The sequence below is a fragment of the Protobothrops mucrosquamatus genome, unplaced genomic scaffold (assembly GCF_001527695.2).
Source record: "Protobothrops mucrosquamatus isolate PMUCROS unplaced genomic scaffold, P.Mucros_1.0 scaffold_168, whole genome shotgun sequence".
NCBI classification, from domain to species: domain Eukaryota; kingdom Metazoa; phylum Chordata; class Lepidosauria; order Squamata; family Viperidae; genus Protobothrops; species Protobothrops mucrosquamatus.
The window spans coordinates 499,688-511,423 of record NW_015386244.1 but is presented as its reverse complement, the minus strand read 5'-3'; the positions used below and the strand labels follow the sequence as shown (position 1 = coordinate 511,423).

The 11,736-nt window shown below is 38.0% G+C and overlaps 1 protein-coding gene across 4 annotated transcripts in view; it reads left to right on the top strand.

Annotated features, from left to right (window-relative positions):
- ESR1 (estrogen receptor 1) overlaps window positions 1–11,736 on the top strand; it is a 155,721-nt gene that overhangs the window by 96,906 nt on the left and 47,079 nt on the right. For all 4 annotated transcript variants that reach the window (XM_015821910.1, XM_029285216.1, XM_015821902.1 and 1 more), the window contains one exon: window positions 739–1,071. In XM_015821910.1, coding sequence (XP_015677396.1) covers window positions 739–1,071 — 333 coding nt within the window. The remainder of the gene's footprint in view (window positions 1–738; window positions 1,072–11,736) is intronic.

The following is an 11,736-nucleotide window of genomic DNA, read 5'->3' as shown; positions in this document are numbered from 1 at the left end:
AGGAAACAACTTACATTCCCCCCCACTCCTCAGAGATAGACACACATATAGCAGCGGGGGAGCCGTATGCAGGGGAAGCAAGGATGCCTTACCATCGAATCTGCCTAACACCCTGATAATGAATGTAACAGCACTCAAAAGGACGCGAATTCAGAAAAAGGAGCCGGACATCAAAGCAGGCAGCACGCTTGAAGTGCGGAAGGATCATCTGGGGCCGGTTACGCGCTCCAGGAGCCGGAAGCAGGCGTTGAACGACTGTATATAAACCTTCCCAGCATTTGCCTTTTTAACCCTGATGATGTCAAGTGCACTTGACGAAAGCTTGGTAGCACAAAGCTAAAAGCACAAGCCTGATGATGATGAATGTGATTTCATCGAAACGTCGCTATGACACTTCTAATCTTACAGAACAAATAATTGGTATCAAATAATTTATTTCAGAACTGCCCCAAGGTATTTTATTCCTGTAATGGGCTAGGCTCTTCACAGTGCTTTACAATGTTGCAATTAATCTTGTGTCACAATTCTCCTATAAAATGCTTTTTACTCAACCAGGTTAACACCCTATATTTTATTTCTGCATGCTGCTTGTTGTATTCTATAAAGATGCCGATAGTTTCGTAAGATTTGATGCTATGAACAGATAGTTGTTAAATGCAGGTCGGCTTAAATAAACATTAGTCACATTAGAGAAGTCAGTGGATAATATATGTTATTTGTATTTATATCTTCTTCCAGGCATAAGAAAAGATCGCAGAGGTGGCCGAATACTGAAGCACAAACGTCAAAGAGAAGAACACGATAGCAGAAACGTGGGCACAGTGGCAGAGGCAAGGAGCCCAAATCTTTGGCCAAGTCCATTAATGATCAAGCATGGCAAAAAAAACAGTCCAGCTCTTTCCCTCTCTGTAGATCAGATGGTTTCTGCTTTGCTAGAGGCAGAACCACCTATTGTCTATTCAGAATATGACCCTAACAGGCCTTTCAACGAAGCCTCAATGATGACGTTGCTGACCAACCTTGCTGATCGAGAACTGGTTCATATGATCAACTGGGCCAAAAGAGTTCCAGGTAAGAATCCTAGCAAAAGAGATTTGAGCAACTATTCATATTGTTCCACATTTCAAAGCATATTATCGCATATAAAATACATGTTTACTTCACTGTTTTATAAATGACATCATTTTCATCATCATCATCATCATCAAGTTGGAAGGGAACTTGGAGGTCTTCTAGTCAACCCTCTGCCCAGGCAGGAAACCTTATACCACTTCAGACAAATGGTTGTCCAATCTCTTCTTAAAAACTTCCAGTGTTGGAGCATTCAAAGTCCTGGAGGCAAATTGTTCCACTGATTAATTGTTCTAATTGTCAAGAAATTTCTCTTTAGTTCTAAGTTGCTTCTCTCTTTGGTTAGTTTCCATCCATTGCTTCTCGTCCTGCCTTCAGGTGCTTTGGAGAATTGCTTGACTCCCTCTTCTTTGTGGCAGCCCCTGAGATATTGGAACACTGCTATCATGTCACCCCTCATCCTTCTCTTAATGATGTAAATGACATAAATAACATAAATCATCATGGATATCAGATCATTAGGATGAAATTAATTCAGATTTAACTTCCACATCAAAAAAATCTTTTGGATGCAATTGATTTGTCCATCACTTCAAGGAGATTTCTGAATCAAATTTTGTCTATTGCAACCAAAGTTTGGTAAATGTGAAACTAGGTTTTACGATGTCCTTTCTCCCCCCCCCCCCCGCAAGATGGTATATAGCAGCATAAGATATTTGTTTCACATCTTTACATCAACAATAGTAATTCTGTAAAGCGGAATCCATATTGCAAATCACATGGTAAAGTATAATTGTTGTGCAATAATAATTAGAAAACTAAGGAACTGCTGTCCTCAGCAGGCCTCAAGTGTACTTGGTAAGGTGGTGTAGGAAGATTGTAGCTTCAGCTGTTTTTGCATAATACTGCTTTCAGCCATTAGCTATGGCCTATCTCACTTTACCATACATATGGACTTCACTATATATTTGGCATGGTTTCTTCTTGTTTTGAACCTGCTGTATTTCCTGGCATGCCTATAAACTCACAACATACCCCAGCAGATCCAGCCAAAACCAATGAAGTTCTTGGGAAATCCCCCCAACCCCCCCCACCCTTGGACTTAAAACTTCAAAAATTAAAACAAGCCGTTTGGACTTAACTAAATGCCAATAATTAAAACTGCTAAAAAATCTATTGGAAACAAAGAGAAGTTGGGCTGCCAAATTTTGACTCACCTATAGACTGTAGACTTATATGTATGATGGATTGTGTCTCTGAAGGAGGAGGTGGCATTATGGACTACCATGAAGCGGCACTTTCCCAGGAAGGAGGGACCATATTCCAAGGAGGGAGAATGAGACAAGATTGACAAGCTGGATTGAAGTCTGAGGAAGAGATTTAGCATAGCCATTCCCTAGAATTTCCCAGAGTATATCTGTTGGGTTGTTAATTGCGAAGTCGTGTCCGACCCATCGCGACCCCATGGACAACACTCCTCCAGGCCCTTCTGTCCTCCACCATCCTCTGGAGTCCATTTAAGCTCACGCCTACTGTTTCAGTGACTCCATCCAGCCACCTCATTCTCTGTCGTCCCCTTCTTCTATTGCCCTTAATCTTTCCCAGCATTAGGCCCTTCTCCAGTGAGTCCTTCCTTCTCATTAGGTGGCCAAAGTATTTGAGTTTCAACTTCAGGATCTGGCCTTCTAAAGAGCAGTCGGGGTTGATCTCTTCTAGGACTGACTGGTTTGAACGCCTTGCAGTCCAAGGGACTCGCAGGAGTCTTCTCCAGCACCATAGTTCAAAGGCCTCAATTCTTTGTCGCTCAGCCTTTCTTATGGTCCAACTTTCACATCCATACATTGCAACTGGGAAAACCATGGCCTTGACTATACGCACTTTTGTTGGCAGGGTGATGTCTCTGCTTTTTAGTATGCTGTCTAGATTTGCCATACCTTTCCTCCCCAGGAGCAAGATTCTTTTAATTTCTTGGCTGCAGTCCGCATCTGAGGTGATCTTGGAGCCCAGGAAAATAAAATCTGTCACTACCTCCATTTCTTCCCCATCTATTTGCCAGGAATTGAGAGGGCCGGATGCCATGATTTTGGTTTTCTTAATGTTGAGTTTCAAGCCAACTTTTGCACTCTTCTTCTTCACCCGCATCAAGAGGCTCTTTAGTTCCTCTTCACTTTCTGCCATTAGAGTGGTATCATCTGCATATCTTAGGTTGTTGATATTTCTCCTGGCGATCTTAATTCCAATTTTTGATTCATCTAGCCCTGCCTTTCTCATGATGTGCTCTGCATATAAGTTAAATAGGCAGGGCGACAGTATACAGCCTTGCTGGACTCCTTTCCCAATTTTGAACCAATCAGTGGTTCCATGTCCAGTTCTCATTGTTGCTTCTTGACCCACATATAGGTTTCTCAAGAGACAAATAAGATGGTCTGGTACTCCCATCTCTTTAAGAACTTGCCACAATTTGTTGTGCTCCACGCAATCAAAGGCTTTAGCATAGTCAATGCAGAAGTAGATGTTTTTCTGGAACTCCCTAGCTTTCTCCATGATCCAGCGTATGTTGGGAATTTGATCTCTAGTTGCATGGTAGAGTCTAATTTTGCTACATATCCTAGGGACCGTTTTTAGGTTTGATGCCATCTTTACTCCCTTTCAGCATTGTCAAATCCCTTTTCTTACCACCCAGAAGAATGGTTTTTTCAGTCATTTTATCCAGTTTCTTCCTGTTATTCTTGTTCCAAATACAGCTAACTGCTATTATCTGGTTTTTCTTATTTTGGGATAGTGGACTATAACCTAAGAGCTGACTATGTTTACTTACTTATATGTCACTGCAGATAACAGCATTACAACTAAATTATGTATTTAGAAAGCAGCACTGAGCAAAGGTCTTGTTCCAGGTGACCTAAATTGTCTCTTGAAACTTTATATAGGGTCATATTTAACTGTTTTCTTTCAATGGAGGTTTCCACGGGTAGCAAGTGGGAAATGAATTTGTGTAGCAACCTATTGAGCTCAGAGATAGGCAAACTGACTTTGTTAGATAATTTGGACTACAGTTCTCATCAGCTCTGGCCAGTTAGATGATTAGAAACAATTGTAGCAACACACAGGATTATGGGAGAAAGAAAGATCCATCCAGTCCTGGAACTGTTTCTATGAGAAGGCAACACAAATAGATTCACTTCTTATAGTTTCGCATTCTTGAATCCAATGTAAACTATAATGTGTAAGTCAAATTTATTTAACAACAACAACAACAACAACAACAACAACAACAACAACAATAACAATAACAATAACAATAACAATAACAATAACAATAACAATAATAATAATAATAATAATAATAATAATAATAATAATAATAATAATAATAATAATAATAATAATAATAATAGAGTTGGAAAGGGACCTTGGAGGTCTTCTAGTCCAAACCCCTGCTCAGGCAGGAAATCCTATAACATTTCAGACAAATTTGTTACTGAAGCATACAGAGAATACTATTGTCCTTTTCTTTAGAAGACAGTAATGTTCAGTTGTAGCTCAAGGTACTAACAAGTGGCTACTGAAGTTGAAAAAAAGCATTCTGTTTGTGAGGAGGGATTTATTATTGTTAATCATAGACAAAATGTTTGGCATTGGTTTTAAAGAGCTTGGGTAATTATTGACTTTCATTATAGTAGCTCTGTAGTTTAATGACCTTAAAACATTACACTGGGCATGCAGGCTTTGAAGTTCCAAAGATTATTCACAGCATTGTGGTTATTTTTTGTGGTTTTCTGAAGCGAAAAGATAAATAACTGGCTTTAAAAAATAAAAAAAAAGCCGCCAAAGCTGCTGATTTTCTAAAGACATTGTTTCTTTTTAAATTTGTCTTAGTTAACTGCCAGTTTTATTAAATTAAGAACACTATGAAAACCCAATAATAGTCTTGTGTTTTTATCTGACACAAATAATCCTGATTTAAAAATTGCATAATTGAAAAATACCTCTTGGATTTAATATTATTAATAATAATTTATTAACTATATATGTCATCCAACCAGTTTTATCCTTCTGCTTTTAAAATTCCCTAAATATTTACCATGAATTTGGTCATAGAATATTAGTGAGAGTTACTATTTCTTCACATAAGTTTTAAAAATTATCCAGTTGCAATTCCTAAAATGCAGTGCTAGAGTGTCCTTATCAGAATCAAAATTGTTTTTATAATTAGAATCAATATTGTGTACTTCTTAATTAGTATCATATATATGTCCTGCCATAATTTAATTATGACAGGCAGAGATCCAAAGCAACGCACACATTTTTGTCTTAGATGCTGGATGGAATTCAGCTTGGAGACTCAACTGTTGTGAATATTGTGAATTTTTAGGATTGAACAGACAAGACACAGCACACAAGAAACTTCTTGTGAACCAGGTTATAATAGAATAGAATAGAATAGAATAGAATGGAATGGAATGGAATGGAATAGAATCTTAAGGAACTTTAACATACCCTGGAAAGGAGGTGATAAGTCCAAAAAAAAACCAGAATACTCTTTTTGAGGTAAAGAAAACTTTTGAATACATCATTTGAGTGTGTGTCACATAGTTAAATATAATATGTGACACACACTCAAATGATACATCCAAAAGTATCATTTCAGGCAAGTGACTGTCTAACCTCGTTTTAAAAATCTCCAGTGATGGAGTGTCCATGATTTCTGGGAGCAAGTTATTCCACTGGTTAATTGTCCTCACTGTCAGGAAGTTTCTCCTTAATTCCAGGTTGCTTCTCTCTTTGATCAGTTTCCATCCATTGTTTCTTGTCCTGCCCTCTGGTGCTTTGGTGAATAACTTGACCCCCTCTTCTTTGTGGCAGCTCCTCAAATACTGGAATACTGCTATCATATCTCCCCTATTTCTTCTTTTCTTTAGACTAGCCAAACCCAAGTCCTGCAGCCATTCTTCGTATGTTTTAGTCTCCAGGCCTTTGATCATCTTAGTTGCTCTTCTCTGATTTTTTCCCCCAAACTCTCAACATCTTTTTTGTGATATGGTGACCAAAATTCGCAGCAGTATTCCAGGTATGGTCTTACTAGGGTTTCATAAAGCGGTACTAATACCTCATGTGATCTTGATTCTATGCCTCTGTTTATACAACCCAGGATTGTATTAGCTTTTTTAGCTGCTGCTGCACATTGTTGGCTTATGGTTAAATGATCATCCACTAGGACTCCAGGTCCCTCTCACGGTTACTGTTTTTAAGCCAGGTCTCGCCCAATCTGTACTTGTAATTTTGATTTTTCCTGTCTAAATGTAAAACTTTGCTTTTCTCCACACTGAAACTCATTTTGTTGGATAGGGCCTATTGTTCAAGTTTGTCAAGATCTTTTTGGATCCTGATTTGGTCTTCTGGGCTGTTAGCTACTCCTGCCAGTTTGGTGTCATCTGCAAATTTGATGAGTTCCCCTTCAATTCTCTCATCTAAGTCATTGATGAAGATATTGAAGAATATTGGGCCTAAGACGGAACCTTATGGTACCCCACGGCTTACTTCTCTCCATGTGGATGTAGTGCCATTGACGACTACTCGTTGAGTACGGTTTGCCAGCCAGCTACAGATCCATCTGGTGTGATGTTGTCTATTCCACCTTTTTCTACCTTACCAAGGAATAGATTGTGGTCTACTTTATCAAATGCCTTACTGAAGTCTAAGTATACTACATCCACAGTATTTTGCTGGCCTATTAGTTTAGTCACTTTGTCAAAGAATGAAATAAAATTGTTTGGCATGATCTGTTTTTAACTGGCTACTAGTTATAACTTTGTTTGCTTCTAGTTGTTTGTAGATCTGTTTTTTTATTATCTTTTCTAGGATCTTCCCAGGTATTGATGTTAAACTGATTGGTCTGTAGTTTCCTGGGTCCGTTTTTTCCCCCTTTCTTGAAGATGGGGACCACATCAGCCCTTTTCCAATCCTCAGGTACTTCCCCAGTGCTCCAGGATTTTTGAAAGATGTGGTGTAATGGTTCTGAGATAACATCTGCCAGCTCCTTCAGAACTCTGGGATGTAATCTGTCAGGCCCCGGTGATTTATATTTGTCAAGGTCAGATAGGTGTTTCCTTACCATTTTCTTGCTTATTTTATTTTTTGTTTCTAATTTGTCTTTTCCAGTAGTTTTTTGGTGTGTTGGGCTGTAGTTTCTTTTTGTGTGAAGACTGATGCAAAGTATGAGTTAAGCAACTCTGCTTTCTCCCTGTTGTCTGTTCCTTGCCATCTTCTCTCTTTAGTGGACCTACAGTTTCCTTGACTTTTTTCTTGTTGTTAATATGTTGGAAGAAACTTGCTTTATTATCCATGATTTTTATTGCAAGTCTTTGTTCTTTCTGAGCCTTTGCTTTCCTGACTTCATCTTTGCATGTTCTGGCTGTCTGTTGATAATTGGCCTTAGTTATGTGCCCCTCTTTCCATTTTTTGTATTTGTCCTTTTTGTTTTTCAGTTTGTTAGAGAGATCATTGTGCAGCCATGCTGGCTTCTTGAATTTTTTCTTTTTCTTTTTCAGTGGTATTGTGCTGGTATGGGCTTTTATGATCGCATTTTTCAGAGTTTCCCACACTTCTTGGGTTGTTTTCCCCTTTAGGATTTTCATCCATGGGATCTTTCTTAGGTTCTCTCTGAGTTTGTTAAAGTCAGCTCTTTTGAAGTTCAAGACACTGGTTCGGTTGTTTTCTGTTGCTAGTGTTTGCGTTATATTAAATTCCAGTATGACATACACTTCGCCCAAAGTTCTGGCAACTTCAACTCCCTCTATTACTTCTTCTCTATTAGTTGGAATTAAGTCCAGTATGGCTTTACGTCTAGTTTCCTCCTCCACCTTTTGGATGACAAAGTTGTTGGCTAGGCTGGTTAGGAATCTCCCGCTCACTGCAGAGTTTGTCTCCCAGTTGATATCTGGATAGTTGAAGTCTCCCATTACTACTGTGGTATGCTTCCTACATATATTTGTTAGCAGGTTGGCAAAGAGTTCATCTATTTCTTCTGATTGGTTGGGTGGCCTGTAATATACACCTATGGCAATGTCACTTTTTTCTCTTTTATATTGACCTATATGCATTCTGGAGAGATTTTATCTTGGATCATGTGCATTTCTGTAGATATGTAGTCTTCTCTTACATATAGTGCAACTCCCCCTCCTCTTTTTGTAGACCTGTTTCTTTTGAACAATTTGTATCCATCCATCAGTCCATTCCATTCATGGGTTTCGTCCCACCAGGTTTCTCTAATGCCAACTATGTCATACCCTCCCTCGTGTATTATTGCTTCTAGTTCACCCTGTTTGTTCACCAAGTTTTGAGCATTTGTATATAAGCATTTAAGACTTTTATGCCTTTTCGTGGGTATGTTTCCTGCATCTCCTGATTGTTGTTTGGGTTTTTCTTTTTTCTCGTCTCTGCCTACCTCACTGTTTGATTTATGATTGGTTTGGGGTTTTAGAGATTCTAAAGATTGGTCACCCTGCCTCCTCAATTTTAGTTTAAAGCCCTCCTGATGAGTTGGGCTTTATTTGCAGTATTTGTAGTATTTCATGAATACAAAATATTAGTTTCTCTGATTGATTTTTTTCAGTTAATTAACTAGAGAAGGATTATACTACTAGAACTTCAGCTCCACTCCCCTTTCTGGCTTCTGCTATTAAAGAAATTTGGTAAATTGCTTTATGATCTAATTGCATTTTCCATGCAATTTTCCATTCCAAGGTCTTCAACAGAATTGCTTCTGCTAATATGGCAACATCCTACCCTAAAAGTACATAGCTATAATTAAATTCCCCAAGTCTTTCAGGTAAAGTTTAGCTGGCAACCTATCATGGATAGCCTAACCTAGATCTTCTTTTCAGTATATCCAGAGCCTTTTCTCTCTCTGAATGTCAGTACTAGGAGACAGATCCCACACCATATAGTTATCCTCCTGGCATAATGATTTCTATGACAACTCCTCTTTGGGATTCTTAAATCAGCCTGAAACCTGAATCTGTTCAGGAACCCACTATTACTTAATTTCATCTTGGTTTGCTAGCCATTTCTCTTCTATTTCTGCTCCAAGTCTATTTCTCCTCCCCACTCCCATTGAAAGACTCTTTCTGGGAGGGAAAAACCTGAGCTGTTTTCCCCCCAGTTCTTCTGAAATGTTATCACACAAGTAGAGTTTATATAAAAGCCAGTTTTATGCAGTAGTTAAAACACCAGGTTAGAAACCAGGAGACTGAGTTCTAATCCCACCTTAGTCTCAAAGGTGCTTTTTGAGGAGGCAACTGGACTTTCTTGTTTTGTTTTGTTTTTTGAAGATGTTTTGCTTCTCATCCAAGAAGCTTCTTCAGCTCTGACTAGATAGTGGGGAATGGAAGAATTTATATTCCTTGCAGACAGCTGGTCATTTGCATTCTTTTAGAGAGTCGTTGAAGCCATTTGGAGGTTTACCTCAGGTGTCCTCAGGGTCATCCTTCTTGGCTACAGGATGTTTTCTGCCCTGTGTCCCTTCGCTGTTGAAGACAGGTGTTGTCTGCCTCTCAACCTGAAGCACAAATGGTTCTTGTAGTCTGCATTGTTTTTGGGAAATCCATTCATACTACCTTACCATTTGAAGAATGACCTTGGGCCAATCATTCTTTCTCAGCTCTAGTAAGAGCAGAATGGCAAACTACGAGAGAGAGGGGTGACAGTATGGTAGACAGTATTTTCTTTCTCCATTGTATCATCGTGAAATTTCCATATTTTTAAATGATTACTAACCTATCTATCCAACCCCTATGTAACACCAGCTATTTCTTCCACAAATAAATCTTCGGTGATATATTTGTCCATGTATACATATGCACACTGTTTAACATGAATCTGGCAATTTAGAAATATTCCCAATATTTGAGAAGAACGTCTGATCTTTGACCATCCACACTGTAACTCTGCTAAAAAAACCCCAATAAGAACAAAAATGATTTCCTTCTTTCCATATTACACTAGGAAAATGGTGATAGTTCTGGATCCACCAAACTAGTGTAACTAATTCAGCTCTTGGTTAGTTGGCTGGAAACTCTTTCTGAAATTTTGCATTTCTTTACCAAATGTCCCTTTATGTCTTCAGGCAGCTGTGCGTACAGTTAGATAATGTTAATGGAAAAGTTTAAAGTAGGGTTGATCATAAACTTTCTAAAGGATGTTAAAGAAAATTAAAAAAGAAGTGTGCATGGTTTGAAAATATTTTTAATGACTATGGTCCTTGTGCATTGCACTGCACTTCTGTGCTATTTCTAGAAAAGTGTGGTTTATTTCAGCCTTCTACATAACTGCTTTAAGAATCTCATTAACATTAATGAATTGATTTGTTAAAACAGCCACACCTTTCTTCTAGAATCCTGAAAGGAAGTTGAACTGCTTTAATGAGTAGCAGTGAGGTGCTATGGGCCAAATTACTACTGAATTTTTTTTTTAAGAGTGCACAACTCTAATAAAGAAGACTGAGTACAACTATAGCTCAAAGCTCTAATTTCAGTCTGGGAGATGTATTGACTGCATTTCAGGCTGGAAGATATCAGAACCTGTAATTCCCTAATTAATTCAAGATCTTTAAAGAGGTTAATACAGAATGGAAATAGAAAGAAGTCTCTTTCACCAACCATTGGGAGGTGGGGAGGGTCAAGGAGGACAAAATTATGAACATGGCATCACTATGGTGCAATGCACTTCAACTCCTTTTCTTCATGTGTTCTTGCATGCATGAATAAAAGGGATAGAGTCTGTATCACAAATGTGTGATGCTGCTTTTGTCATTTTGACGAAAAGCTCTAATCCTGTAGCTGCTTCTGTTCGCTAAGAGGGTTTTATTCTCATTTAGTAGAAAATAAAGTGATATAATGAACTCCCTTCTTTTCAGTGTAAGTATATCCTTTTTTCTTTATTTCTTTTCTTCTGCTTTTCTCCATAGTTTTTCTTCCTCTCTGTAGCCAAGGTTTTCTTATCTCTTGCTTTCCCCCATTGCTCTGAAATAAATGTATTAGCGCACATCAGTCAGTAGTACAGACTGTTTCAATAAAGTAATAAGTTCCAAAGCATTTCTAATTAGGTCTGTGCAAAAAACGTTCTGCATTTCTTTTGATAACTGTTATTTAGTTTGATAAAAAATACATTAATTCTGACTTTTTTCAAAAGGAGAAAAATTTACTGATTCTCTTGGTTAGGATATAAAAGTTTTCCTTTCCTTTCCTTTCCTTTCCTTTCCTTTCCTTTCTTTTGTTTGCTCTTGATCTCAATGTATTTCATTCACTTACACAGCAAATTATGCTGCTGTTATTTTTCATCCAAATTGCCTCTACTTCTATCTTTATCCTTCAACTTGTTTGTGTAGCAGAACTATATATTTATATAAAAATATAGAACTCCCATCTTACAAGCAATTAAATAACAACCTAACATCTGCCCTCTTTGTGACCTTTTATGAAATATACCATATACTCCAAATAAAACTTAGATTCATATCTTATACTAAGCCATAATATTTTTTTTACTCAATGTGCTGTATGAATCCAGCCACTGTTGTTTGTAAAATATGTTTTGTGGCCTATTGGTATTGAAAAACCAATTAGCATTCAGCAAACCATGGTTAAAACCTAGTATATTTGATGT